The sequence below is a fragment of the Lepidochelys kempii genome, chromosome 9 (assembly GCF_965140285.1).
Source record: "Lepidochelys kempii isolate rLepKem1 chromosome 9, rLepKem1.hap1, whole genome shotgun sequence".
NCBI lineage: Eukaryota > Metazoa > Chordata > Testudines > Cheloniidae > Lepidochelys > Lepidochelys kempii.
Window position 1 is genome coordinate 87903935 of NC_136388.1, and position 27679 is coordinate 87931613.

The 27679-nt window shown below is 39.3% G+C and overlaps 1 protein-coding gene across 6 annotated transcripts in view; it reads right to left on the bottom strand.

The window, feature by feature from the left end:
- STAG2 (STAG2 cohesin complex component) overlaps positions 1 to 27679 on the bottom strand; it is a 182835-nt gene that overhangs the window by 39970 nt on the left and 115186 nt on the right. For 5 of the 6 annotated variants that reach the window (XM_073361289.2, XM_073361285.2, XM_073361288.2 and 2 more), the window contains exons 14-23: positions 24344 to 24455; positions 23123 to 23240; positions 13266 to 13369; positions 12951 to 13043; positions 12650 to 12739; positions 11417 to 11620; positions 5025 to 5095; positions 4603 to 4690; positions 4432 to 4512; positions 1729 to 1821 (exon numbers count right to left, since the gene is read on the bottom strand). In XM_073361289.2, the coding sequence (XP_073217390.1) occupies positions 1729 to 1821; positions 4432 to 4512; positions 4603 to 4690; positions 5025 to 5095; positions 11417 to 11620; positions 12650 to 12739; positions 12951 to 13043; positions 13266 to 13369; positions 23123 to 23240; positions 24344 to 24455 (1054 nt within the window). The remainder of the gene's footprint in view (positions 1 to 1728; positions 1822 to 4431; positions 4513 to 4602; positions 4691 to 5024; positions 5096 to 11416; positions 11621 to 12649; positions 12740 to 12950; positions 13044 to 13265; positions 13370 to 23122; positions 23241 to 24343; positions 24456 to 27679) is intronic. The other variant, XM_078854256.1, reaches the window with a different exon arrangement.

Genomic DNA, 27679 nt, shown 5'->3' on the forward strand with positions numbered 1-27679 from the left:
CTTGCTCCAGGCATTGCAACCTGAATGAAAGAGTCACAGCGCTGCTTGGGTTTGACCCAACTGCCCCTCTGTCATGATGACCTTCTTCTCCCCTACAGGGCTACCTACAACTTTGGCAGAACCTGATTTAACCACTCCAGGGCTTCTCAACACAGAGGACAGGACCTGACTGTCCCCACTCCTCAGGGACAGGACTCAACCCTCCTTTTGCCACCAGGAAGGATAAAACAAAATTACACCACCCCCACCCCAAAAAAACCTGAAAAACTGTAAATAAAAAGATTTTCACGGGGCTCTCACTATAGGTGAACTATTTTCTCTCCGTATTTTTCCTTTGTCTTTTAGTTAGATAATTGTCCATTTCACAGCATTTTTCTATACACAATTTCACTATTTTCCCTTAATAGTCACAAAAGAGACATGCCTTGGTTACTTTCTCTGTTTGCCTGGATCTTTACACAACAACAGAGGAGAAAAAAGCCATCTGTTCCTCAGGACAGGGACTGTTTTTTTTGTTCTGTGTTTGTACAGAGCCGAGCACAATGGGGTCAATACAATCTCAGTCCAATCCCTTCCAGTCTCTATCCTCCTCCTTTCACCCCAGGACTTCATCCAACCTCAGCTGCCAGGGATCACTGTGGCACAGGGAACCAGAACTGAGAACAGGAAAACACTCTCTTATGTGCTGTCAGGAGGGCCACAGATTTGTCTGGTGAAGATGAAGAGAAATGACGACCTTCTGGGACAGGAATATCAGTGGCCTCTTCATCCTTCCATTCTTCTGAGGATGAAGGTGCGCCATCTGTTATTTGTGAAAACACTCTCCTGCCCCATTGGTGAAGGTGCCAAGATAGGAGATGACAACCAAATTCAAAGTAAGTACAAAAGACTACTCTGGAGGAGTTCAACCAGTGATCAAAGCCAAAGTCAACAGAACAGAAAGCATAAAGGCAACTGAATCCAATTCCTAAAGAGTGGTTTAAAGAAGCCCTGACATCAGATCCAAACACATGAGCTGATCTAGCAACCAAGCCTCACAAACTACCAGATCCTGAATCAACAGAACAAGATTAGGATCTCAGTACAGACTCAAGCAAATCAGTGCCAGAAAATAATGTCTTTATATCCATCTCCAAGAGGTATTTCTTTCTAATGGACCTTTCTGGTCTCTGCATAGACAGCTGGTGACTGACTTGCGCAAAGAGCAAAAATTGAGACCATGTCCCACAATCCTGGATGGAAAAGGTCCTAAGTATGTTTGTCAGAAACAGACATTGGATTATCCCAAGACGGGACAAAGCCAGAAACGAACAGACTCTGCTTCAACTGTAACTATGTCCGCAGCTGACAACACAGAATTTTTAACCCTACTGGGCATTTAATTTCCATTACATTATTCCTAAATATAAACAAAGAACTTCGATTATATCTATGAAGTAATAACATTTCCTGAAAGTTCATACTTGCTGCCTACAGTTGTCAGAACGAAATGAGCTATAGTTGGGCATATATACCTCTTTTATCCAGTCCCAGGGGGACTGAGGCAGAATACATGCACAGCACTACTGGACACAGCTATTCACTGAGCTTGAGCATCCAGCAAGCTGTGCATATCACATACCCATGCAGGCAATGCAAAAAGAATTACTTCTCATTTAGATTGTTTAAACACTTTTAAAAGCATCAAATCACTGGTATAAAAGAGTAAGGCTCAGAATAGTCACTAACCTGCTCTTTAACAGCAGTGTTTACGTTGGTCAGGTAGTGCTGACAGATTTGACAGAATACCCTCATCTGTTTCTTCAAACGTAGAAGGTCCTCCTTTAAAAATAAAACATTTTAAATAGAAATTAAATACAGTTTAACACTTTTCAACTTTATAGTGAAGAATAAATATTTTTTTGATTGAAATGGGAGCTAGCTGTTTAACTTTCAGGTGCCTTTGAAAATTCCAGCCCATACGAACTTGACAGAGGCATGTTGTAGTAGACCGAATACTTCGTCACCCCAATATACTTGGGGGAAACATACTTAGAGGACTGAGTTTAAGATATGCTTTAGGAGCAGAGAAAAGCTCTCAAGTTTGAAGCTGTGATTTCTCTCCTCTTTATGTGTTGGTTAAAGAGCTCCTATGAGTGGATGAATGGGAGCTCTCCTTTCCCTTCCCCCTGACAGTATTTGAAAAAAGTGAACAAAACTTCCCTGCCAATTTTCCTTTTTTAAATAAAAGAACCTGTGAGGGAGGGATTGTGTTCGGGTTCACAGACTTCCGACTGTGAAAGCACTCCAGAAAATTAGGTAAGCCTAGCTAAAACTGAATGAATCTTGTGCACATGGCTGCATCATCAACTCACTAATTTATCCTCCTAAGACTAACACCTATGTTCCTTTGAACAGATATTTCCTTTTAAAAAAAAATAAGTAGTCAACATAGTAGAGAAAATAATTCTGAAGTCAGAGAGACAAGGTGAGTGACGTCTTTTACTGGACCAACTTTTGTTGGTGAGAGAGAAGCTTTCAAGCTTACATAGAGATCTTCAGGTCAAGGAAATGTACTTCGAATGTCACAGCTAAATACAAGGTGGAACAGCCTACCATAAGCAGTTTACACGTATTTCATGGGACCATTCAAAGTGAAGCGGCCAATTAATACCTCTCCCATCACCTAGGGGAGAGGAGGAAAAAAACCCTCCACAAAACTAGACCTTCTGACTGGACACAGTTAAGATGTATCCTCCTCCTCTTATCCTTTGGGCTAAGAAAGGTTAATTGGGCTAGGAGCTGGAGACCACAAGTTCTAGTCTCACCTCAAGCTCACGAGTGGTCAATCATAAAAGTTATGAAGTGCACAGAATTATCAATAAGGCTAAACGTCTCTAGCCTAGGAGAGAGGCAAGCAGCAGCATTATTTCAGAGAAAGAGTAACTGAGAATGCTGTCTTACATTCGGACCACCACATGCAGCCTTTTCAAAGCTAGATACCCATCTCTCCTCCCCATCCCCAAAATGACACCCAATATTTTCAAAGGTTTCGAGTATTGTTCCCTACGATTTTCAAACAGGATTATGCCGTGGATCCCAATACTGCATGATCCTGCGACTCTGAAATTTGCCACATAAATGTGTTTCAGTGTAGGTGCAAATAAATCTTTAAGGAACGGAGCCATCTTACCATTTGTATGAGAAAATTTTGTCCAGCTATTGTTGCAAGTAATACTTATTATGATAGTGAAAAGGATTGGAGCAAAATTTCTCCTTTTTTCAGATTATGTTCATTTCACAGCTAATTTCACAGTTTATAGGCAGTTTCATTGTGCCCTGTGTATAGTCCAAGTCCGCTCCCCCTGTCTTAGCAGCTCTTTCACCCAGCAACAAGGGAGAGGAAAATATTATTGTACAAACGTACCCCCCCCCACCCTCTGAAAACATAAGTCACAAAAATTGACACGTTCAGACAGAAGTGTAATATCTGGAACTCCTTTACATTTTTTTAATTGACAAGAATTTGTTTAAACTTTATTTTTAAAAATTTGAATTGAATGCAAAGTGATGTAGCATTGTCTTCCTGAGTCTGTAGATTCCCAGAGCAACAGCTTTAGGGTGTTAATTAACCAATCAATTTAAAATGATAGTCAAGTCTGAAGGCTAATGATGACAAAGAAGAATCAACATTATTCTCTATTTCACAGATGGTCATTTTAGTGGAAGCATCTAGCCAACTGCATTCCACGCTGTAATCCCATGTGTTCTCAAGTGCTAGGAGTTTCAAGTTTTCCCTATACGGCTGAAAAATCTTCAGCTCTTTCCAGATAATGCATAACTCCATTATTGAAGTCATCACTAAAAAAAATCTGTCGCATGTCAAAAACATGAAAATAGCACAGGCTGAAGCAATACAGAAACAAATTGCAGGATACTGCACAGATTGTTTTATGAAATTTAATACATAAAAACCTCTTCATTTAAATGAATTACCACAGATATTTCAGGGCTTGTATACAATTTAGATCCAGTCCCTGTAGGGCACAAAGAGCCTTGATTATACTGTATTTTGTAAACTTAGTTCACTACTCTGTATTAAGAATTTTATTCTGATATGTATCACAGTGACAGAGTAGCTATGCATCTGAGTTGCTTTGCTACTGTTACCTTAAATTAGATCTTTAAAGTTCTACAGCTTGTTTATTTATACAGACACAATGTTATATTTTAAATAGTAGGGAGGCAAAAGTAAAGGCGGAAGGAATTCAGGGAGTTGTGTAAAAAAGTCATTTTTCATCTTAATTTCAAAAAGTTTCCACCAGCCCTAAAAATTGAGGGTAGATGGAGTGATCCTATAGGTGACACAGATTACAGTAGGAAATTAACAGACTGTCACAATTCTATAAAGATTATACATTCAATTGGACTTACCACTCGAGCATGACATACCTTTGTGGAGCTGCTTTCAGTAATTTTTGCTAACTGCCAAAGGATTACATAATGAGTACACTGCAGTGCATGAATAACTATCTGTGATTAAGAAAAAAAGTTAGATGAAAAAAATCCCAATATAAACATTCACGAAGTATATTCACTGTTATACATGCATATTTTAAATACCTGTTCTGGCATGTCTCCATTTTCAATACCAGTTTTCAATAATTTGTAGTTGCAACCAAACAAGTCCCATCTTGACAAGTCATGAGCACTAGAGAAAGCAGAAATGAAGCAGTGTTGTAACACATCAAATGGTTATATTTTATTATACTAATTCTAGAATTTGGCATTTAATAACTACACTATGCTTTTAACTGTTCTAGTAAAGAAACCAGATAGAGTTCAGTTTAAATCATGAGTATATTTTTGTATAAATGTTTTTGTATTTACAATAGTCTTCTATTCAAGATTTGCCAATGTCAAATTAAAACCAAACAAAAAAATAAGTTTTGCACAAAGTTTAACATGGTCAATTTAATAATATAAGAAACAATAGTATGTTGCAAATATGAAAATCAAGATATTCAGGCTGAGATTCCACTTACTTGTGGAAAGCAGTGATTCTCTTTAATGTAGACAAGACTTGATAAGCATCATCTTCATCAGGTTCCTCACCCTATTACACAATTATTTTGTTGTAAGAGTTGCAGTAAAAAGTGTTTTAAATTAAATAGTCTGAAGGCATCAACACATTTTGGAATAATTCATATCTGTGTTGGGAAAAGTGGTATTACAACAAGATACAAAATACTAGCTAGAATAAGTCATGAGAACTATCAATCCTCACATTTCAGATAAATTGCTCACCAGAGCTAAGATCAGGTAGAAATTTTCTATATGGCATACACAGCACAGAACAATTGGGCAGGTGTATTCTGAAGGTGATTCAAGTTTCTCCATCGAATCCAGCAGAGGCCACTGTTACACAACAGATACTGGACTAGATGGACCATTGGTCAGTACTGATATGGTAAGTACCTCAGTCTTAAAACCATTCTTTTTCCACCTAGCCAAAGAAATATGGAAACCTTCAACCTAGCCCAGTAAACCCTTTAGGAACATGTTCAGGCTCAACTCTAAACCAAAAGAGATAGGTAGGAAACCTTACAGATATTCTTTCCCTGATTTGTACCTTACATCCAAACTTCTTCCTGACCCCTTACTTCTCTCCTGTCTCCCCATGAGTACCCTGACAACTCAAACATAACATATCACCCATATGGCTATCCGTACCTAAGACATTAAATTACTATTAATTAGTCACTGGGGTACACTTCACTATCAAATTAATTTTAACAATTAGGTTGTTCCTGCTGCTGACGGAGAATTTCAACAAGAGGGCAGCTGGGGGTGGGGGAGCAACTGAAGTTTCTTGAATAAAATGGGTGACCAGCAGGCTATACATCATCACTATGCTTATCTGGGGAAAGGCTATTCTGGTAATCTGACTCACCTATGAAGATGATATAGATAAATGTTTAAAATTTTTACTAGAAGAAATCTCCTTTAGATATTTAAAAGCTAAATTACAACAAATTAGTTCCGTAAACAAGGGAGAGAACCTCATAAATTAGGGATCAAGTATGAACAACATACTAAAAATACTCTGAAATGCTAATAATTCTATCCAAACTAAATTCAACAAATCAAAGGACTTCAACACATACTTTAAGTTACAGAGCTGATTCTTTGTTGTTTGAATAAACTCCTATAAGTACAATGCAATCTGGGTTCAGTTTCAATTCAGCTAGCTGAGTCACATAGCAAAATCCTGCTAAATTTCTTTGATTATTTTTGGAAATGCCCAAGTGTCATGATGTGTATTTATTTATTTATTTGTGGTAGCAGCCAACTGGGCTATTTCTGAGGAGAAGTTGTACATAGAGACCATAAAGATGAAAGATCTTCTGGCTACGGCAACAAACTTTGAGACTTGAGACCTATTCCTAGCGCTTCCTTTGTAGCCTTGGTCAAGTCATTTAACACTGCACTTCCGTTTCATCTTCTGAAATATGGTTATACTACTTACTGACCTTGCAGAGGTGTTGCAATCATTTTAGAATGGCAACAATATTTTTCTATTTTGCAAAACAGATTTGAAGTAATTGCTTAATTTTAGATTTATAAAAGTTCACCCTACCATGTCTTGTAAAGTGATTTGAGATCATCAGATAGAAAGTTCTATCATGTTAAATATGATCATTAGCACCTCAACTGCCAATTTCTATTTCTGTAGGGATTCCTGAGGGTGGCCCCTAGTACTGTAAGAATACATGTGGTAGAGAACAGGAGGAGAGACAAAGGCAATGGCACAAGTCCTTGTTGACAATACTCAAAAGTCAGTCATGAGTGTACTAGTCTAGACCAGATTTTCAGTCTCCCATGATTGGTGGGGATAAGCCAGCAATTCTTCATTTCTGCTTGCTTGGAGAAGGGAGGGAGCTTCTGGAAAAAAGGCCCAGAACAGAATACCTAAATCTGTTATGAAACGACCATGGGGGAGGATCCCTTAACTACTTAAACTTGACTTGATGGTGTTTCTCCTTCCTATCCTGAAGGAGCTCAAACTTATGAAGATCTGAGGGTTCCTTAATGGCAACATCCTAGATCTTCCTCATACAACTTGATGCCATCAGAGAGGGCCTGCATCAAGTGGGATCTAGATATATCTTCTGTTTCTGAAGCCTAGACCCACAAAATTCTTCTACCAACAGCTAACAATACAATGTTAACAGAGTTATGTCAAGAGCAGCATCACAAAGAGGATGACAGAGGTCTGGAGACTTAATTTCTCTGAATTCCCAGCACATTTTGCTCTGCAATTTGCACTGTATTTGTAGCCAGGTTAGGGAGCATCTACATGGAGCTACACATGCTGCAAAAGAAAAAAAAAATCTTTATTTCTAAGATTTTAAAGGACAGGATAAGAGTCCAACTTGAATAAGAGTCCAGGGATAATAATGAGAATAAAAAAACCAAACTATCTTCCCCACTGAAGTCCAAGTCTTCCTTCAGTTACTTAGAGGGTGGAGAGCTTGTCATTCTTTGAGGAAGAGAGGGGCTTTGCTTTCTTCAAGTATGTCTACACAGCAAAAAAAAAAAAAAAAAAAATCCGTGGCAGGCTTGTGCCAGACAACTCAGGCTCAGAGGGCTTGGGCTGTTTCATTGCTGGGTAGACTTCTGGGCTCAGGCGGGAGCCCGAACTCTAGTCTTCCCTGGACCTTTATAATCTTGCATTTGCAGGAGGAAGATGGGCCACAAACCCCCAAAAGCATCTGGGTCACAGATTTTCCCACAGAAAGTCCTATTTGAGTCCACAGACAATCTGAAACAATATATCTAAGAGGCAGATGCTCCATTCATCTCAAATCAGGACACAATGGAATAGTACTAATTTTTCCAAGATGTCACTGGGATTTCAGCATTTCTTTCTCAGTTTGCCATTTGTGCATGATATTGACTTATCTCCTAGGAGCTACCTCTTGCTTTCTATCGTCCCTCTCAAAGGGGTAGTAACTGGGTTTTCACTGCCTGTTCTGCGCATTGTTTCAATGAGGCAGGCACTGCTGTTTGGGATTCTGAGGTGGAATCCAAGGAGCCAGAAGCATAGCTTGTGAGTAAGGCAGGTTGTAGTACAGTGAAGTAGCTGAGAACTAAGGGAGCAAGGGAGATGAGCAACTAAAGCTCTTCCCTTTGGCACACACTGGGAAGGAGAAGCTGAACATCACCACAGAAACAGAAGCCCACGGAGTAGAGCCAAGTTGCAGAAAATCCCGTCCTCCAAAATAATAACTGAGAAATTCATTTATGTTCAACATCAACGAGTATTTCCAACTATGAGCCATAAGTGTGTAAGTGGAGGTAGGAATGAAATTACTTCACACAGATAAAATAATATTGTAGCAGAATTTGTTTTCATGTAGAGGTCTATGCAGGGCCTTGGCAAGACTATCAGATCTATTATGCAAAAAAACCCTCGAGAAAAATTTGGTTTAACTATAGCATTAATGCTCTCATTCACTGTGGGGTAGCTGAGGAGAATATCCTCTTGGAAATTCACAGTCAGTGGAATATGGAAGTGATAAAACTGGTTTGTGAAATTTGCAAAGAAGTTTTCAGATCTTTCATGGCGTTTTGGAAAAATCACTTTTTGTGGTTTCTTTTTTGTTTAGATACTACAAGATGGCTTACACTGTCTTTAACAGGACAGATTTCAGTTGGGGTTCCTTTCAGTTTCTACTGAAATATATCAAGAATAAAGGGTACTTATGCACACTGGATTTAGAGAGTGCCTAACACTTATCTGCCATAAAGGAATACATGAATAAGCAACAATAACGATACAGAAAACAAAGCTCCTTTAAAAATTATTCATCAGCAAAATCTTTCAGCTTCTGACACCAAAAAGTTAAAACAGAAAAAAGTTCAATTTTTGTGCTGAATCCAATCATTAGACTGAGTATTATTAATTTAGATTGTGGTAGCACCCAAAAGACATCTGGATAGAGGACCCCATCGTGCTAGATGCTTCAATACAGCCGAAGACATGGTCACTGCCCCACAGAACTCATTGTTCTTAGATGCCTTCTTCCTGAAAGCTAGTATAAGTGGAGCTTCACAGATTGACCCTAATTTATCTATCTCCTCACCCCACTTTAAGAGCCTGCATTATAATGTTTTGATTAAAAGTACCATTCACAATGGAATGCCAATTAGATTTTTACTCTATCTTATATAAACCTGAAACAATTGCTTTATGTCTAGAAAAGCCAGGATACAACGTGAAGACTCAATGCAGCATTCCAAACACCATATCAATCTTCGTAACAGTCATAAGAGCATAAAAGCTTCAAGTCACTCATAGAGGTGAACCTCTTCACAGAACTTACAGATGGTAAAGATATAAACAAGACCATCTTGTCCATTATTGTACCAATATAGGATTGTTCCCTAATGTTTCTAATATTTTGGGTACAATTTTCAAAGGTGCCTAAGTGACAAAGGAATCGAAGTCCTATTAATTTTCAATGAGTCTTAGGCTCCTAAAGCAAAGTCACTCAGGCAGTTTTGAAAATTTTACCCTTTGTCCTTTTTCATTTTGGCTGTCACATGCAAAGAAACTTCCACCATTTCCCTTGGGAAACAATTCCAGTACCTGATGTGTCTTAATGTCATTACATTTTTCCTGCCACTATTCCCAGGATAGGTTTCAGAGTAGCAGCCGTGTTAGTCTGTATCCACAAAAAGAAAAGGAGTACTTGTGGCACCATAGAGACTAACAAATTTATTTGAGCATAAGCTTTCAGGTTCTTAAAAGAAGAATTTTAATTAAAGAAAAAGTAAAAGAATCAGCTCTGTAAAATCAAGATGGTAAATACCTTACAGCGTAATCAGATTCAAAACACAGAGAATCCCTCTAGGCAAAACCTTAAGTTACAAAAAGACACAAAAACAGCAATATACATTCCATTCAGCACAACTTATTTTACCAGCCATTTAACAAAAGGAAATCTAACGCATTTCTAGCTAGATTACTTACTAACTTAACGTAAGTTCTGAGGAGTTATGAAGAGCATTCCTGATTGGTTCCTGGCAAAAGCATCCCACAGACAGAGCCTTTGTTCCCCCCCGGCCCCCAGCTTTGAAAGTAACTTGTCTCCTCATTGGTCATTTTGGTCAGCTGCCAGCGAAGTTATCTTAGCTTCTTAACCCTTTACAGGTGAAAGGGTTTTGCCTCTGGCCAGGAGGGATGTGGGGACCTGAATAAAAGACCCCCTAAGCTTATTCTTACCAGCTTAGGTTAAAAACTTCCTCAGGGTATAAACTTTGCCATGTCCTTGAACCCTATGCTGCCACCACCAAGCGTGTTAAACGAAGAACAGGGAAAGAGACCACCTGGAGACGTCTTCCCCCAAAATATCCCCCCAAGCCCTACACCCCCTTTCCTGAGGAAGGCTTGATAAAAATCCTCACCAATTTGCATAGATGAACACAGACCCAAACCCTTGGATCTTAAAAACAATGCAAAAGCAATCAGGTTCTTAAAAGAAGAATTTTAATTAAAGCAAAAGTAAAAGAATCACCTCTGTAAAATCAGGATGGTAAATACCCTACAGGGTACTGCATCCAATGAAGTGAGCTGTAGCTCACGAAAGCTTATGCTCAAATAAATTGGTTAGTCTCTAAGGTGCCACAAGTACTCCTTTTCTTATTCCCAGGATAGTCCTTTTTACATTCTACAGAATTCATTTTCATCCTTTGTGTTTACATCCTACTAATATTTGAACAGTGGGATAGGATTGTTTAAACAAAAAATACTTCCTAATGCTGCAACAAGTGCCTTTGATGATAAATTGGGGATTGGTCCTGCTTTGAGCAGGGGGTTGGACTAGATGACCTCCTGAGGTCCCTTCCAATCCTGATATTCTATGATTCTATGATTTCACATATACTGAACTTATAAAAAACAAACAGGTTAAAAAAAAAGATGAAATGCCACATAATAGAAAGTATGGATGTCAATTAAAAGTGTTACTTGCAAAATCTACAAGCTAAGTAACTCTAATCACCATATATAAATTTTGCAACTTGATTGTTTAAAAATTGAAGGTCCAAGTGAATTTAATAGCATAAAGAGACAAACTATGAAGTTATGCTTAAAAAAATCACCAACAGATTTTGACCCACATGACGTTGAAAGGGTAGTAAACAGAATCACCACCAACTTAATATCATAACAAAAAAGACTCGGATTCACCAGACTTGAAATGGTATATTACTATAATGATATATATATTATATATAAATGGTATATTACTATGACTACATTAAAAGTTTTGTAAATTAGAGTGGATTTAGCATGCTTTGCAGATACTAAGCCAACAACATATAATGAAAATGTTAAGATATGAAAAAGATCCTCATGCACATGATATACCTCTTGCAGAAAATCTTCCAGAAGTCGGTTAAACTTGTCTGCCAGCTCATCTATTAACTGACTTCTTGCAATGTCAACTCTGTTAAAGATTGTGAATTCTTCATTACAGAGTGCATGGTATGTTTTAGAACACGCTTCTAAAACATCCGTATCTGTGTGCTTCTCTACAATATCCCGAATCTGTCGCAATAAGGCATCCAAATGCTACAAAAGTAAAGACAAAGTTCCAATTATATTCTAGTTATGAAAGCAAAGATTTTTAGATTGTTTTGTTATGTTCAATATGACAGTCATGAAAGTAAGAACACTATTTTAGAAAATTGCCAATTCTCTAGAGAAAGCGAGAGTAGCAATACAATACAATACAAAACAAAAAATAAACTGGGGGACAGTGAAGACTACAAATTTGAAACACATACCAAAATTAACTTTTTAAATACAAAAGAAAAAATTTAGATAGTAGTTGAATTAATGGCGATGGTTGCACAGTGTATAGAACAACATTTATTTCCCACTCTCAAATACTTGTATTTGTACATAATGGTCACAAGAAAAACTTTTCAGTTGTGTTATAATTAAATGTATGATATACAGGCAATATTGTGATAATATCTAGTCATCAAAAGCAAAACGGAAAAACTTAAGAGCAACCCCTGTATTTATAAACACGTATCGAATATATTTTCTCTATACCACCGCAGGGAGAAAATGTCAATATATCACCTTTCAAATTGTAATACCATAAACAATTTTACTAACAATAAAAAGTTTACAACCATGTAGCTCAATTGACACTTCTCAAATGCAAGTTTTATGTTTTACTACTTTTAGTACTTACAGAAGAACGAACCTAATTATACTAGCTACAACTAAGTTTAGCACAAGCTTCTCTCCCCAAATGGTGTACCTGTTCTGAAATGTAATAACCCTGATAGCCCAGAACTGGGATGCTCTTACATGACAATCACTTGTCTAGAAAGACTCTCTCCTCTATTGATCTTGACCAAGAAATCTTTCAAAAGCAAACTTAGGCTCTGACACTCTCTAAGACAAATAGCCAGTGGAGACCATGAAGCTCAGGCCTTTTCTTCACTCATATAGATGCACCAGAACAAACAGCATTTACACAAGCGGTTTTCACAAGTCTAGCAGCGCTGATGTCTGAAATCTCAGTGAGGACAAGGTCTCAGTTCAGTTTTTTCCCCTCTTTAATTTCATTTTATGTTATCTTACCTTTTCTAATCGTCCTGTTGTATAGATTTCCAAGTCAAAATACTGTGGCAGCTGCAACAAGTTGGTCACTTTTTCTGCATCTACAGAATACTGTCAAGTTAACAAAAATAATTAAGGCCTACAAGATTTTTGTTTTGGAGTTATTACAATAAGACCTAGCTAATTATTACTAACACATAATCAAAACAAGTATCAAATATATTGTAGTTTCTAATGACATACAGGGCATTGGGAGACATGCACTATTTGCCTAACATTTTGACAACACACAACCTCTACCTCCAAATAGAATTAAACTTACTTTTGCTAATAACTGAGGAAGTGCCACTGCAAAAAGCTCTGTAATTCTTGTCCTGTCATCCAGCTGTGTTTTCTTCTCTTTTGCTGTCAGCACCTAAATTATTGATGTAAGAAAGTTTTTAAAACTAAAAACTGACTGTTTTTTAAACAGGTTTTGGGACTAAACTATTTTACACTCTTCTTATTCAGTGCAGTCAAAAAATCAGGGCCATAAAAGACCTGAATACTAAAATAACAGAAAAAACAATAAAAAGGCAGAATTTAACAGAATTTCTCTCTCAACAATGTATGTTGTTTCAAAGCTTATAGGTCATACCCTTTTCCCTGTTCCTCTTCCCACAGGTGGATGGCATTCTGCTGCTTGTCGAATTGTACACAGCATTATTTCAATCAGTGCACTTTCCTGTCTATCAGTTAAAGCTGAAATTAAAAAGAAAACAGATCATAATTGCAACTTGTCACTTTTTCATTCATATATATTAGTACCATAGCACCGGATTCCTTAGACATCAAGCAACAAGGTTTTTACTTCAAAGTTTGTAAGCGAAGGGCTTATGACTTTGTGCGCTGCAGAGAGCCCTCAACTCTTATTGATATGAAGAGAAACTGAAGATGCTCAGCACCTCACAGGATCAGACAGAAAATATATAAAGTTGGGGGAATGATGCAACAGAGTCACGTGATCTGTGCTGTAAATTTGGTATGCTGTTTTAGTTTTTCTAGTATAAATAAGGCTATACTTGTGACACAGGAGTGGCAGATTTTGTAATTTTCCTATTTCCCTTCTCCCCAAAAAATCTATTTTTGGCATTTAATTATTTTTGCATGTGGGTATGGAGATGTGACAGTAAACAGAACTTTAGAGTTATTCACCTATAACTGGAATTCTACAAGATGACCTCTTCGCGTTCAGAGTCTTGAGATGAGCTGGCAGTGCAGCTTGGACCTGTGGAACATTCTGACAGCAGCAGCCATTGGGGCACCCTCACACTCCCTGCCTCTCCTTCCCTTGCAGCTCCAAATGTTCAGAGAGTAGGGCTATAAAAGGTGACAAGGTGTACTGGTTTTCTCAGTTCTTTCTACTGCATTCTCAGGTTCAAAGTTGAAATTAGGATTCCAAGGAAGAGAGGAAGGTAGGCAGGCAGTGTGAATGTGCAGAGTCCAGCATGAGAACCTATGATTACAGGTGAGTATCCTTCATTTCTTCAAGTGACCTCTGCACATTTGCATTCTTGGGAGTCTGGCAAACAGTACTCCTCCCTCCAGATAGTGTGAAAGGAGACCTACTTAAATAGAGACTGTAATTCCGCTTCACCAAACTGTGCATCTTATATAGATACCAGTTCTAAGAAATAATGTTTTGTGAAAGTATGAACAGAGCTCCAAAGAGCAACTCAACAGATTTTTAATCTGGAATGTATGTACGGCCAGACGTGGAACTGGCCTTTACTCTAATCAAGTGTGCTTTAAGCCCTTATGGAAAAGTAACAAATGTGTATTTATAACATTCTTCAATAGAGTCTAAGACCATTTAGAAATACATTAATATGCAACTGCCTGACCTTCACTCTTTTTCTCCATAAAAGACAGTTTAGGTGATTTCCTGTATTCCTGAGATCTAATCGAAATAGATTAGATCTCAGGAATACAGGAAATCACCTAAACAGATAGCTAATGCTATCATAGCATCCAAGGCATGTAGCTTACTTCTCCTGAATGAAAGTGAGGTCTCGGAAAAAATACTAGTAAGTTTACAAACTGGTTAACATGAAATTCTGTTACCACCAGGAAACATTTTGGGTGTGGAAGAAGGATCATTTTATCTTTGTGAAATACCGTAAGAGGGCATGGGAGATGTCAGAGAGACAAGGTGGGTGAAGTATCTTTTATTGGACCAGCTTCTGTGGATGAAAGAGAGGAACTTTCAAGACACTCACAAGTCTTCTTCAGATCTGAAACAGCCCTGAAGGAGAGCTCTGTGTAGCTCAAAAGCTTCCCAAGAATTTCAAATGAAATATCCCAGTATGGACTGGACAGGAGCTGAAGCTGAGTTTATGATATTGTTTGTTTCCCACAAAGAGAATCTTTTTTACTTATAACACAAGTGAGTCTTGGAGTTCAACTGAATCTACTGTACCTTTCCTTAACAGTATAGTACCAGTTTGGTCAGGTTCCTGTACTTTTACTGTTAAGTGGAGAGAGTCTGGGTTTGGAAAGCAAATCACACCTTTTTGCTTGGTCAATAGGAATGGAATCGCAGAGACAGACAGATAAAACTCCTTGTGATAGTTGAAATAGTTCTAAGAACCACTATTTTGCCACGGCTGGAGCAATCAGGTTAACATTGGCTTTATATTGTTCGATTTTTACGTAGAACTCTTTGAATGAGGGAAATGGGGGTTGGAGGAGAGAACACAAGAGACCTACTCCCCATCTAGAAAAAATGTATCAGAAACTGATGGTCTCCTCCTGGTCTGGAGCAAAACCTCTGACATTTAGAGCTGTGTCTTCTTGCGAATAAATCTATGTCCTGACATCCCCACAGGGAGAAGTCATTCACTCCAGAATAACCGCTCATCCTAATCTGCTAGTATATTCTCCTTACCTGCAAGTGGACAGTTTAGGAACTGAATACAACTCCTTTGAGGACACACTGAAGTTTGAGTCCACCATATAAGAATCAGGAACACATCCCTAGGTAGTGTCAATTTCATAATCATGCTGTCTACACTTGTCATACAGTGTTTTGATAGTCAGGGCTGCAGAAGACTCATCTCTAGATAGGCACACACAGAGCTACATACCTCGCCAAAGCCCATCTTGAAGAATATTACTATCTGACATGAGTCCTTCTCCAATAATTTTATTGCTGCAACCCAATTTTTAAAATGCTTTTCTTCTGGAAGAAAATCTCTGTTTATTTGAGAATCCAGATTGCCTCAATAAAAGGTCTGATCTGGTGGTGTGTGTAATTTCTTCAGCTTTATCTTGAACCCTAGTGCATATTTGTGACAGAGCTTTTGCTACAACCTACTGTGAGGATACCCTGATGAGCCAATCGTTCAAATAAGAGTAGACATGGAAATTCTGACATCTTAAATGCGCTGCTACTGCTGAAAAGCATTTTGTGAATACTACTGCGGGAGGGGGAGGGCAGAGGGCTTCATGCGTTGCCCTTGCCTCCAGGCATCACCTGCCGCACCTCCCATTGGCCGGGAACGGGGAACCACGGCCAATGGGAGCTTCAGGGAAGGTACCTGGAGGCGTGGCAAGGTCAGTGCAAAGAGCCCTGTGCCTCCCCCCCGTCACCCCAGGGGCTGCAGGGACATGGTGCTGGCCGCTTCCCAAAGCTGCGCGGCGTGGGGCCAGGGCAGGCAGGCATGGAGACTGCCCTGGCCCCAGTGTGCGCTGCTGCCACCCCGGAGCTGCTTTAGGTAAGTGATGCCGGGCCGGAGCCCGAACCCCTCCTGCACCCTGCCCCCCAACTCCCTGCCTGCACCTCACACCCCTTCCCTGAGCCCCCTCATACAGCCCGCACCCTTCCTCTGCCCCAATCCCTTGCCCTGAGCCCATTCCTGCACACCGCACCCTCTCGCACTCCCTACCGCACCCCAACCCCCTGCCCTGGCCCTGCAAATAATTTTCTCACCCAGCTGTGGCCCTCGGCCCAAAAACTTTGCCCACCCCTGCTTTAGCTCATGGTTTGGGTCTCTGCTGTGGCTGAATAGGGAGCTATTCCTTCCTTCAAAATGAAGTGGAAGAGAATGTTCCTTTCCAAAAACAACCATATCCACTGGTATCCCAAATCTTTTCCTAGAGGATTGAGAAATTCCTCGAGACCCTGCAGTAGAACTGATGTCTTTCACATTCTCTAAACCTCATCTGTTCAGCACTTAACAAATGCGTGTCTTCCACTCTAGTTCTTGTTTCCGGATAAAGTACAAATGAACATATCTCGAGTCACCACTTGTAGTTACATGTGGATGCCACTGCTCTACATACAGTACCAAAAGCATCAAAGAATACTCTCAAGATGTACTTATCAACTGACCTTCAATAATAAGGGGTCTGACCAGTTTACTCTAGTCTCCTGGCAGTGACCGCGCAAACATTCTCTCCCAAATAAAACTGACATCTGGACATTACTGCCTATTAGTTGACCATTCTGATTCGTATTGTGGCAAAAGAGAACATCCTTCTACTCACATCATCTTCCTTCTTATCAACTATCTGAAGAGACAGAAGAATTGACCTCCTTTAGCTCTTTGGACAGCAGCTTCCACTACAAATGAATTTGGATCTGGGTGAGTCTGGAGAACAAGAATCACTCATGAGAAAGCTGGTATAACTTATCTAATTTTTTAGAAATTGCCAGTCCAGTTGATGGATATAATCAGGCATTTTTTACCAGCTGTAATAAACCATCTAAAACTGGCCAGGTAATCCTATTCCTAGAGGGTGACCCCAGAATATCAAAAAATCAGATGTATAGTTTCCTCTAAGATTACGACGGGGAAGTTAAAGGTAGAATCATAGAATATCAGGGTTGGAAGGGATCTCAGGAGGTCATCTAATCCAACCCGCTGCTCAAAGCAGGACTAATCCCCAACTAAATCATCCCATCCAGGGCTTTGTCAAGTCTGACCTTAAAAATCTCTAAGGAAGGAGATTTCACCACCTAGAAAACCCATTCCAGTGCTTCACCACCCTCCTAGTCAAAAAGTTTTTCCTAATATCCAACCTAAACCTCCCCACTGCAACTTGAGACCATTACTCCTTGTTTTATCATCTGGTACCACTGAGAACAGTGTAGATTCATCACCTTTGGAATCCCCTTTCAGGTAGTTGAAAGTAGCTATCAAATCCCCCCTCATTCTTCTCTTCTGCAGACTAAATAATACCAGTTCTTTCAGCCTCTCCTCCTAAATCATGTGCTCCAGCCCCCTAATCATTTTTGTTGCCCTCCGCTGGATTCTTTCCCATTTTTCCACATCCTTCCTGTAGTGTGGGACCCAAAACTGGACACAGTACTCCAGATGAGGCCTCACCAATGCCGAATAGAGGGGAATGATCACATCCCTCGATCTGCTGGAAATGTTCCTACTTATACAGCCCAATGTTCCTACTTATACAGCGTTAGCCTTCTTGGCAACAAGGGCACACTGTTGACTCATATCCAGTTTCTCGTCCACCATAATCCTTAAGTCCTTTTCTGCAGAACTGCTGCCTAGCCATTCGGTCCCTAGTCTGTAGCAGTACATGGGATTTTTCCTTCCTAAGTGCAGGACTCTGCACTTGTCCTTGTTGAACCTCAGATTTCTTTTGGCCCACTCCTCTAATTTGTCTAGGTCCCTCTGTATCGTATCCCTGCCCTCCAGTGTATCTACCACTCCTCCCAGTTTAGTGTCATCTGCAAACTTGCTGAGGGTGCAATCCATGCCATCCTCCAGATCATTAATAAAGTGTGCTGTCCAGTGCAGTAGTCTGAGAGCTAACCTTGTTCATGAAGACAGAGGCGTAAAAGGCACTGAGTACATTGGCTTTTTCCACATCCTCTGTCACTAGGTTGCCTCCCCCATTCAGTAAGGGGCCCACACTTTCCCTGAACACCTTCTTGTTGCTAATATACCTGAAAAAACCCTTCTTGTTACTCTTAATATCCCTTGCTAGCTGCAACTCCAAGTTTGATTTGGCCTTCCTGATTTCACTCCTGCATACCTGAGCAATATTTTTATACTCCTTCCAGGTCATTTGTCCAATCTTCCACTTCTTGTAAGCTTCTTTTTTGTGTTTAAGAGCAGCAAGAATTTCACTAATCCGAGGACGAGATTAATGTATTTCTGAGGAGGTCGGCACAGCTAGGGAAACTGATTTAGCTTGTAAGGTTTTTCTCTTTACTGAAGGAAAAAAAAAAATAAACTGGCACCACTACCATATGCTTCTTTCTTTTAAGCATGGGGGATAACGTATCTGTTGCTGCACAAGGGCTCCTGATTCGAAAGTCTCTCTGATATTCCAGAGGCTCAAAGCAATGAACCTGAACCACCATGGTACGGTGTTCGTATAAATGCCTAACACAGTGGGGTCCTGAGTCTGTGACCAGGGTTCCGAGGTGCTACAGTAATACAAACAAATAATAATTGTATATCCAGCAACCAAAAGCTCTGAGGAAGCATCAGGTGCTTTATCAGGCTTACAATGAGGTTCTGAGCATGAGAACAATGGTGTTTGATCCAGGTAGGGTGTGGATCCATGATACAACCTTGGTCCTTAATATCATCCTTCACTCTGCCAAGGATGGACCTTATAGGTACCACTTTCACATTTCAGTGTGTGGAACTGGAAATCCCAGGTCCTTAATCACATGCTCTCCAGGACTGGCTCTTTTTGCAGAGGCAGATACCTCTGGAACAGGTACAGAGAAGGGCTACTAGGATGATCCGAGGAATGGAAAACTTGTCTTATGAAAGGAGACTCAAGGAGCTTGGCTTGTTTAGCCTAACTAAAAGAAGGTTGAGGGGAGATATGATTGCTCTCTATAAATAGATCAGAGGAATAAATACCGGAGAGGGAGAGGAACTATTTACGCTCAGTACCAATGTGGATACAAGAACCCATGGATATAAACTGGCCACCAGGAAGTTTAGACTTGAAATTAGAAGAAGGTTTCTAACCATCAGAGAAGTGAAGTTTTGGAATAGCCTTCCAATGGAAGCAGTGGGGGCAAAAGATCTATCTGGCTTAAGATTAAACTCGATAAGTTTATGGAGGCGATGGTATGATGGGATAACATGGTTTTGATAATTAAATATTCATGGTAAATAGGCCTAATGGCCTGTGATGGAATGTTAGATGGGGTGGGATCTGAGTTACCCAGGAAAGAATTTTCTGTAGTATCTGGCTAGTGAATCTTGCCTATATGCTCAGGGTTTAGCTGATCGCCATATTTGGGGTCGGGAAGGAATTTTCCTCCAGGGCAGATTGGAAGAGGCCCTGGAAATTTTTCGCCTTCCTCTGTAGCATGGGGCATGGGTCATTTGCTAGAGGATTCTCTGCTCCTTGAAGTCTTTAAACCATGATTTGAGGACTTCAATAGCTGAGACATAGGTGAGAGGTTTTTCGCAGGAGTGGTGGGTGAAATTCTGTGGCCTGCATTGTGCAGGAGGTCAGATTAGATGATCATAATGGTCCCTTCTGACCTAAATATCTATGAATCTATGAAAAATACCTACAAAGCCAGGTGTTTATGCTGAGTCAGACCCAGCCTGCGCAGATTCACAGTGAACAGCAACTTAGGTTAGGCTCTAGTTACAGACTGACATCTGTGCTGGGACTTTGCTGGTCTTTTCACCCCCTTCAGTGTCAGGGCTGAGGCTGCTTTCCCAGCACCTAAATTTCCCTGCATTTTGGAACTAGAAGGTTTAGCTGCTTATGCTTCCTATAATAGCACTGCTTGGAAGCATTTTTAATGTTCCCTTTTGGCCCCTGTGAAGCTGCTACATATGGAGCAATAAAACAGCACAGGATCTCTCCTGCGGTCTAGTCAAAGCAGGAAAAACAGCAGGGCAAGAAGTTTACCTCTTCAAACCTAGCTCCATTGTCTTTGGTTCTCACATATTAGAAATCAAGGACCTACACCATTTTTACTCCCCCCCCCCCCCCAAAAAAGCAGCAATTATGGAAAATAAAGAACTAACATCCAACTAAAATATGAAGGGGACAGTACTGAGAATGATTCATTCTGATGAATCCATGTCCAAGGACTTTGTGAAGTTCCTGGTGGCTGGGGTTAGAAGGAACGGAGCCAGTGAACACACTACACGGCCTATTTTACTCCCACCCTCTGAATGTTCAAAGTAGAAAGGAGAGGGACGGGGTCATAAGAGCATTCTAACAGGCATTGCTATTGATAGGTTCCACTGGTCCAAGATACACTTCCAGCACATCCCAAGAGTGTGAATGTGCAGAGGCCACTCCAAGAATCTGGGCTTTTTGGAAAGCTCAAAGCAACAACTCTCCTAAGTAGAGCCTGTGTTTATCATAAATGTGTTACAAATTCTGCGATTTCTGGTTTTTGGAAAAAAACTCAGAGCTGGTTTAAAGAAGAATCTACACCACACTGATCCTCCTACTTCTTTTGCAGAGGCTGAAGAAAGAAAACATCCTTATCCTTCCACTTTTGAGCACTGCTTCTGGGGGACAAACAGCAGGCACCAGAATGGCAGTTTTAAACTTCTAGTTAATTTCATTTAACAACCCAATCTCTTTGAAATATCTATGACTTAACATTACATTATTTTTGTGTGAGGGAGTTGTGCATGTACCAGAAGGCAAAGTTCAGACCCCAGCATTTGAAAATATAAATGTATATGCACAAATACCTGTCCAGAACACTAATTTAAGTGGCTTTCAAATAACACATTTTCAATCTTTATTTGGAAAGTTTACTATTCCTTTAAGAGAATTTAATCTCTGGCAGTGATGGTCACAGAATTTATTACAACAAAAGGACATTGTCTATGGGCACAGTAGACTTTCAAGCTCCAAAAGGTTAAAAGTAGGGCTGTAGATTAATCGCAGTTAACTCATGCGATTAACTAAAAAAATTAATCGCACTGCTCAACAATAGATTACCAATTGAAATTTATTAAATATTTTGGAAGTTTCTACATTTTCAAATATATCTATTTCCATAACAACACAGAATACAAAGTGTACAGTGCTCACTTTATATTATTTTTTATTACAAATATTTGCACTGTAAAAATTAACAACAAAAGAAATAGCATTTTTCAATTCACCTCATACAAGTACTGTAGAGCATGGAAGTGCAACTTACAAATGTAGGTTTTTTTGTTACGTAACTGCACTCAAAAACAAAGTAAAACTCTAGAGCCTACAAATCGAGCCCACAAGTCCACTCAGTCCTACTTCTTGTTCAGCCAATCGCTAAGAGAAACTAGTTTGTTTACATTTACGGAGGATAATGCTGCTCACTTCTTAATTACATCACCTGAAAGTGAGAACAGGCATTCACATGGCAATGTTGTAGCTGGCATCGCTAGATATTTACATGCCAGACGCGCTAAAGATTCATATGCCTCTTCATGCTTTGGCAATATTTCCAGAGGACAGTGTGTCCAGTGCTGTAGCTATCTTTAAAAATTCTTCTTTGCATTTTGTCAAATTTTCAGTGAAAGTGTTCTTAAAACAAACACATGCTAGGTCATCATCCAAGACTGCTATAACATGAAATATATGGCAGAATGCGGGTAAAACAGAGCAGGAGACATGGAATTCCTTGTGGGAGAATTGTGTCAAATTTAATTAACGCATTTTTTTTTTTAAACGAGCATCAGCAGCATGGAAGCATGTCTTCCTGAACGATGGTCGAAGCAAGAAGAGGCATATGAATCTTTAGTGCATCTGGCATGTAAATATCTTGCAACGGCAGCTACAAATGTGCCATACAAACGCCTGTTCTCACTTTCAGGTGACACTAATTAAGAAGTGGGCAGCATTATCTCCTGTAAATGTAAACAGACTTGTTTCTCTTAGCAATTGGCTGAACAAGAAGTAGGACCGAGTGGACTTGTAGGCTCTAAAATTTTATATTGTTTTGTTTTTGAACGCAGGGTACATAATTCTACATTTGTAAGTTCATCTTTCATGATACAGAGATTGCACTGCAGTACTTGTATTAGGTGAATTGAAAAATACTATTCCTTTTGTTTTTTGCAGTGCAAATATTTGTAATAAAAATAAATGTAAAGTGAGCACTGTACACTTTGTATTCTGTGTTGTAACTGAAATCAATATATTTGAAAACGTAGAAAACATCCAAAAATATTTAAATAAATTGTATTCTATTATTGTTTAACAGTGCAATTAAGTTATTAATCGCTCGACAGCCCTAGTTAAAAGTTAGCATGAATAAAGGCTCCTCCCGTAGGCTGTAATTTTAACCATTATGTACTAACTCCATTGTGACTACTCTTAGTCAAATCATTAGTGATCCAGTCTGGACAGTCCATATCAATCTGAAGTTATTTACATTCTGCTTAAATTATTCTGAAAATTTGGGTGAGTTAGTTTCAGTATCTCAACTATATCAAATGCTGAAAAATGAACAATATATCAATTTGGACAGCAAGATATCATGAAATCTCTTACGCTCCTCTCCATTGAGCGGCTCCTCCAACAGAAGACTATTCATACATTCCCAGTCCTTCAAGAGTTCTGTTGCACAGTCCCACATGCTGTCCACAAGATAAGCAGCATGCTCATGTAACTAAAAAGAATACAGTAGTTATATTCCTCAACCAATGAAAAAGATCGTTATGAAAGTGGCTACAATGCACTCGGCTGCTCTTGTTCCTTTTTGCCTGTGGCATGGTATCTGACTCCAAATATATATATATATATATATATATATTTAAACTTTGTGGCACATCAATCCAGAGAGATCAACAAACATTCTTACTAACGTCCTCTTTCGTTTATATTTTAACATTTTCAATTTGCTGAGTCACTAACAGTTATGTGGGCAGGATTTGAAGCAGCAGAAAGCAAACTTTGTAAGCTGTCTGAATCCAAAACTAATATGTGAGAAGACTGTGCCTAATTTTCCCAACAAACGGGTCTGATTCTGCAAGACACTGAGCACTCTTATCTCCCATTCATACAGGAGACATTCAACATTTAGCAAGGCCCAAACTTCTCTGTACTCCATTTCTTAGTGCTCTTTTAGTTCTGGGGGAATTCTGCGCCACTGCACATGTGCAGAATTTATGTCCCCTGCAGATTTCTTTGCTTTCCAACAGAAAAGTGACTTTCTGACAGGGAAGCAAAGGGAAGCCACAAGAGTGGGCATGTATGTTTGGGGTGCCCTGGGCAGCTGGCAGAGAGGTAAATCACTGTGGGGAAGGAGGCGGGACTGGGGAAGACCCAGCTGGTGGCTACTACCCTGCACCAAAATCAGCTGCTAGTCACAGGCGGAGAGCTGCACAGTGATCTCCCACCTCTGTGCAGCCATTGGCCTGTGCTCCCAAATGCCATGCTGGAGCCTCCACAGTTATTTGACAAATAAAATTTGCAGAATTTTAAAATATTGTGTGCAGAATTTTAATTTTTTTTGGCACAGAATGCCCTCAGGAGTAATATATATATAAATTATATGGTTTTAAGTGACTGGCTGTCTATTCCATTAAATGGGATCCTGTACTCTGCAGATCTTCAATGATATACTACACTATAAAGAATAAAGTCTACAGTTTCCCAGAGTAACCATTTAAAACAGGAAACCAGTAAGGACATGTACTACATGAGAGCAGGAAAGAATGGAACTCTCTCTAAGCCAAAGTGATAAAAAGGATAACGTGAAACTCAACTTACTTCACTTTCCAAAAAGAAAAACACCAAAGTCTTCACAAGGTTAGCATTTGGACCTTGTCTCCCCCTCCTTTTAAGTAGTCCATCATCTTCAGGCTCTCTGCGACTGAAAAGCCTAAGAAAATATTTTTAACATAAAACATTTTCTCCTTGAAGGAAATAAGAAATGCTATACTGAAACAGACTAAAAGGTATTAGTATCCTGTTGCCAACAGTAACCAATGCTGAATATTTCAAAGGAAGATGTAAACCCCTATTAATGTATCTATCTGTGCAATCCTATACTCTAGAAGCATATTTCTTGACACCAGCAGGTGATCATTTATGCTCTGAAGCACAAGAAATAATCATTCTTAATTTTATCCTAAATAACTGAAACTCAGATGCTCTTATTCATATAAAATATATATATTTTTAAAAACTTAACCAAGCTATTTAACTAATTATTCTGCAGCAGTGAATGTCCAAGTTTTATGTTAAGTACTGTATCTTTTTATCAGTTCCTTTTATTAATGTGGAAAGGAAAAATGCAATTACACTGAACAACACTGTCATAGTTTAGAGATACAAATGAACTGCTGTAAGCAATACTACAACGTAAACTTAATATTGTCATAATCAGTTTGTATCAAGACACAGACATTACTACAAGACTAATGCAGACTATTGTGTAACATGCATGTTTTACTTGTGGATCTAGATTATTTTGAAGGAGGATGGGTTGATTGGATGTGCTGTCTTTAAAACAGTTTTATAGGTGCTGCCTTTTGATTTCATGGTGTGCTTCAGATGGATGCTATAGCAAGCACAAAAGCTTCTAAGAGGAATGGAAGGATCATGTGGACCTGCAGAACTTCATGAACTCCAATTATTGGTAACTAGTTTTCCTTACTCCTTTATGAAATTGCCACTACAGACCCCCATGCCCCACTCAGAAGACTAAGAAGCAATGGAAAGAGTATCAGGATAAAGGAAGAAAAGTATTACTAATTGGAGAGTGAAGCATTGCTGTTTACTTTTCTGAAACAGGCATCTGATCAACTTCTGAGTAAAATAACAGCGCTTTGCAAAGGCATGTTTTTTTGAAACAGATATCTAATCTAGCCTCTGAGCATGCTTGGGAAAAGCCCATAGGTAAGTCAAAAACATGGAGACCTGGGAGAAGGGTTGGAATTTGTGGGGAGCATGGGCTATTATAGCAGGAATAAAAGAGAGACAAGGGGGGGGGGAATCAAATCAGTATCTTAGATGTCTGTATACTAATGTAAGAAGTATAGGGAATAAGCAGGAAGAACTCAAAATGCTAGTAAATAAACACAACTATGACATAGTTGGCATCGCAGAGACTTGGTGGGATAATACCCATGACTGGAATATTGGTATGGATGGATACAGCTTGCTCAGGAAGGACAGGCAGGGAAAAAAGGGAGGCGGTATTGCCTTATATATAAAAACGTATACAATTGGACTAAGGTTGAGACAGAAATAGGAGACAGACTTGTTGAAAGTTTCTGGGTAAGGATAAAAGGGGTAAAAAACAAGGGTGATGTCATGATAGAGGTCTACTACAGACCAGCTAATCAGGACAAAGAGGTGAATGAGGCTTTTTTTTAAACTAGCAAAATCATCCAAAGTACAGGACTTGGTGTTGATGAGGGACTTCAACTACTCAGACATCTGTTGGGAAAACAACACAACAAGGCACAGATTATCCAACAAGTTCTTGGAATGTATTGTAGACAATTTTTTATTTCAGAAGGTGGAGAAAACTACTAGGGATGAGGCTGTTCTAAATTTGATTTTGACAAACAGGGAGGAACTTGTTGAGAATTTGAAAGTGGAAGGCAGTGTGGGTGAAAGTGATCATGAAATAATAGAGTTCATGATTGTAAGGAATGGTAGGAGGGAGAACAGCAAAATAAAGACCAAGATTTCAAGAAGGCAGATTTTAGCAAACTCAGGGAGTTGATAGGCAAGATTCCATTGGAAGCAAGTCTAAGGGAAAAAACAATTGAAGACAGTTGGCAGTTTTTTCAAAGAGACATTATTAAGGACACAAGAGCAAACTATCCCACTATGTAGGAAAGACAGGAAGTATGGCAAGAGACCACCCTGGTTTGCCCAGGAGATCTTAAATAATCTAAAAATAAAACTAAAGTCCTACAAAAAGTGAAAACTAGGTTAAATTATAAAGGATGAATATAAACAACACAAGTATGTAGGGACAAAATTAGAAAGGCTAAGGCACAAAACGACATAAAACTAGCTAGAGACAAAGGGTAACAAGAAAACATTCTACAAATACATTTGAAGCAAGAGGAAGACAAAGGATAGGGTAGGCCCATTACTCAAGAGGATGGGGGGTGGAGAGAGAGAGATACCAGAAAATGTGGAAATGGCAGAGGTGCGCTTAATGAAGACTGTTTCGGTTTTTCACCAAGAAGGTTGGTGGTGATTGGACATCAACATAGTGAATGTCAGTGAACATGAGGTAGGATCAGAGGCTAAAATAATAAACAAACAAGTTAAAAATTACTTAGACAAGTTAGATGTCTTCAAGTTTCCAGGACCTGATGAAATGCATCCTAGAACACTCAAAGAGCTGACTGAGGAGATATCTGAGACCTTAGCAATTCTCTTTGAAAAGTCATGGAAGATGGGACAGATTCCAGAAGACTGGAAAAGGCCAAATATAATGCCAATCTATAAAAAGGGAAATAAGAACAACCCAGGGAATTACAGAACAGTCATCTTAACTTCTGTGCCCGGAAAGATAATGGAGCAAATAATTTGCAAACGTCTACACGATAATAAGGTGATAAGTAACAGTCAGCATGGATACATCAAGAACAAATTGTGTCAAACCAACCTGATAGCTTTCTTTGACAGGGTAACAAACCTTGTAGATAGGGGGCAAGCAGTAGACGTGGTATATCTTGGCTTTAGTAAAGCTTCTGATAGTGTCTCACATGACCTTCTCATAACAACCTAGATGGAGCTACTATAAGGTGGGTACATAACTGGTTGGAAAACCATTCCCAGAAAGTAGTTATCAGTGGTTCACAGTCATGCTGGAAAGGCATAAAGAGTGCGGCTCTGCAGGGATTAGTTCTGGGTCCAGTTCTGTTCAATATCTTCATCTATGATTTAGATAATGACAGAGAGTACACTTATAAAGTCTGAGGGGGATATCAAGCTGGGAGGGGTTGCAAGTGCTTTGGAAGATAGGATTAAATTTCAAAATGATCAGGACAAACTGGAGAAATGGTCTGAAGTAAATAGGATGAAATTCAACAAGGACAAATGCAAGGTACTCCATTTAGGAAGGAACAATCAGCT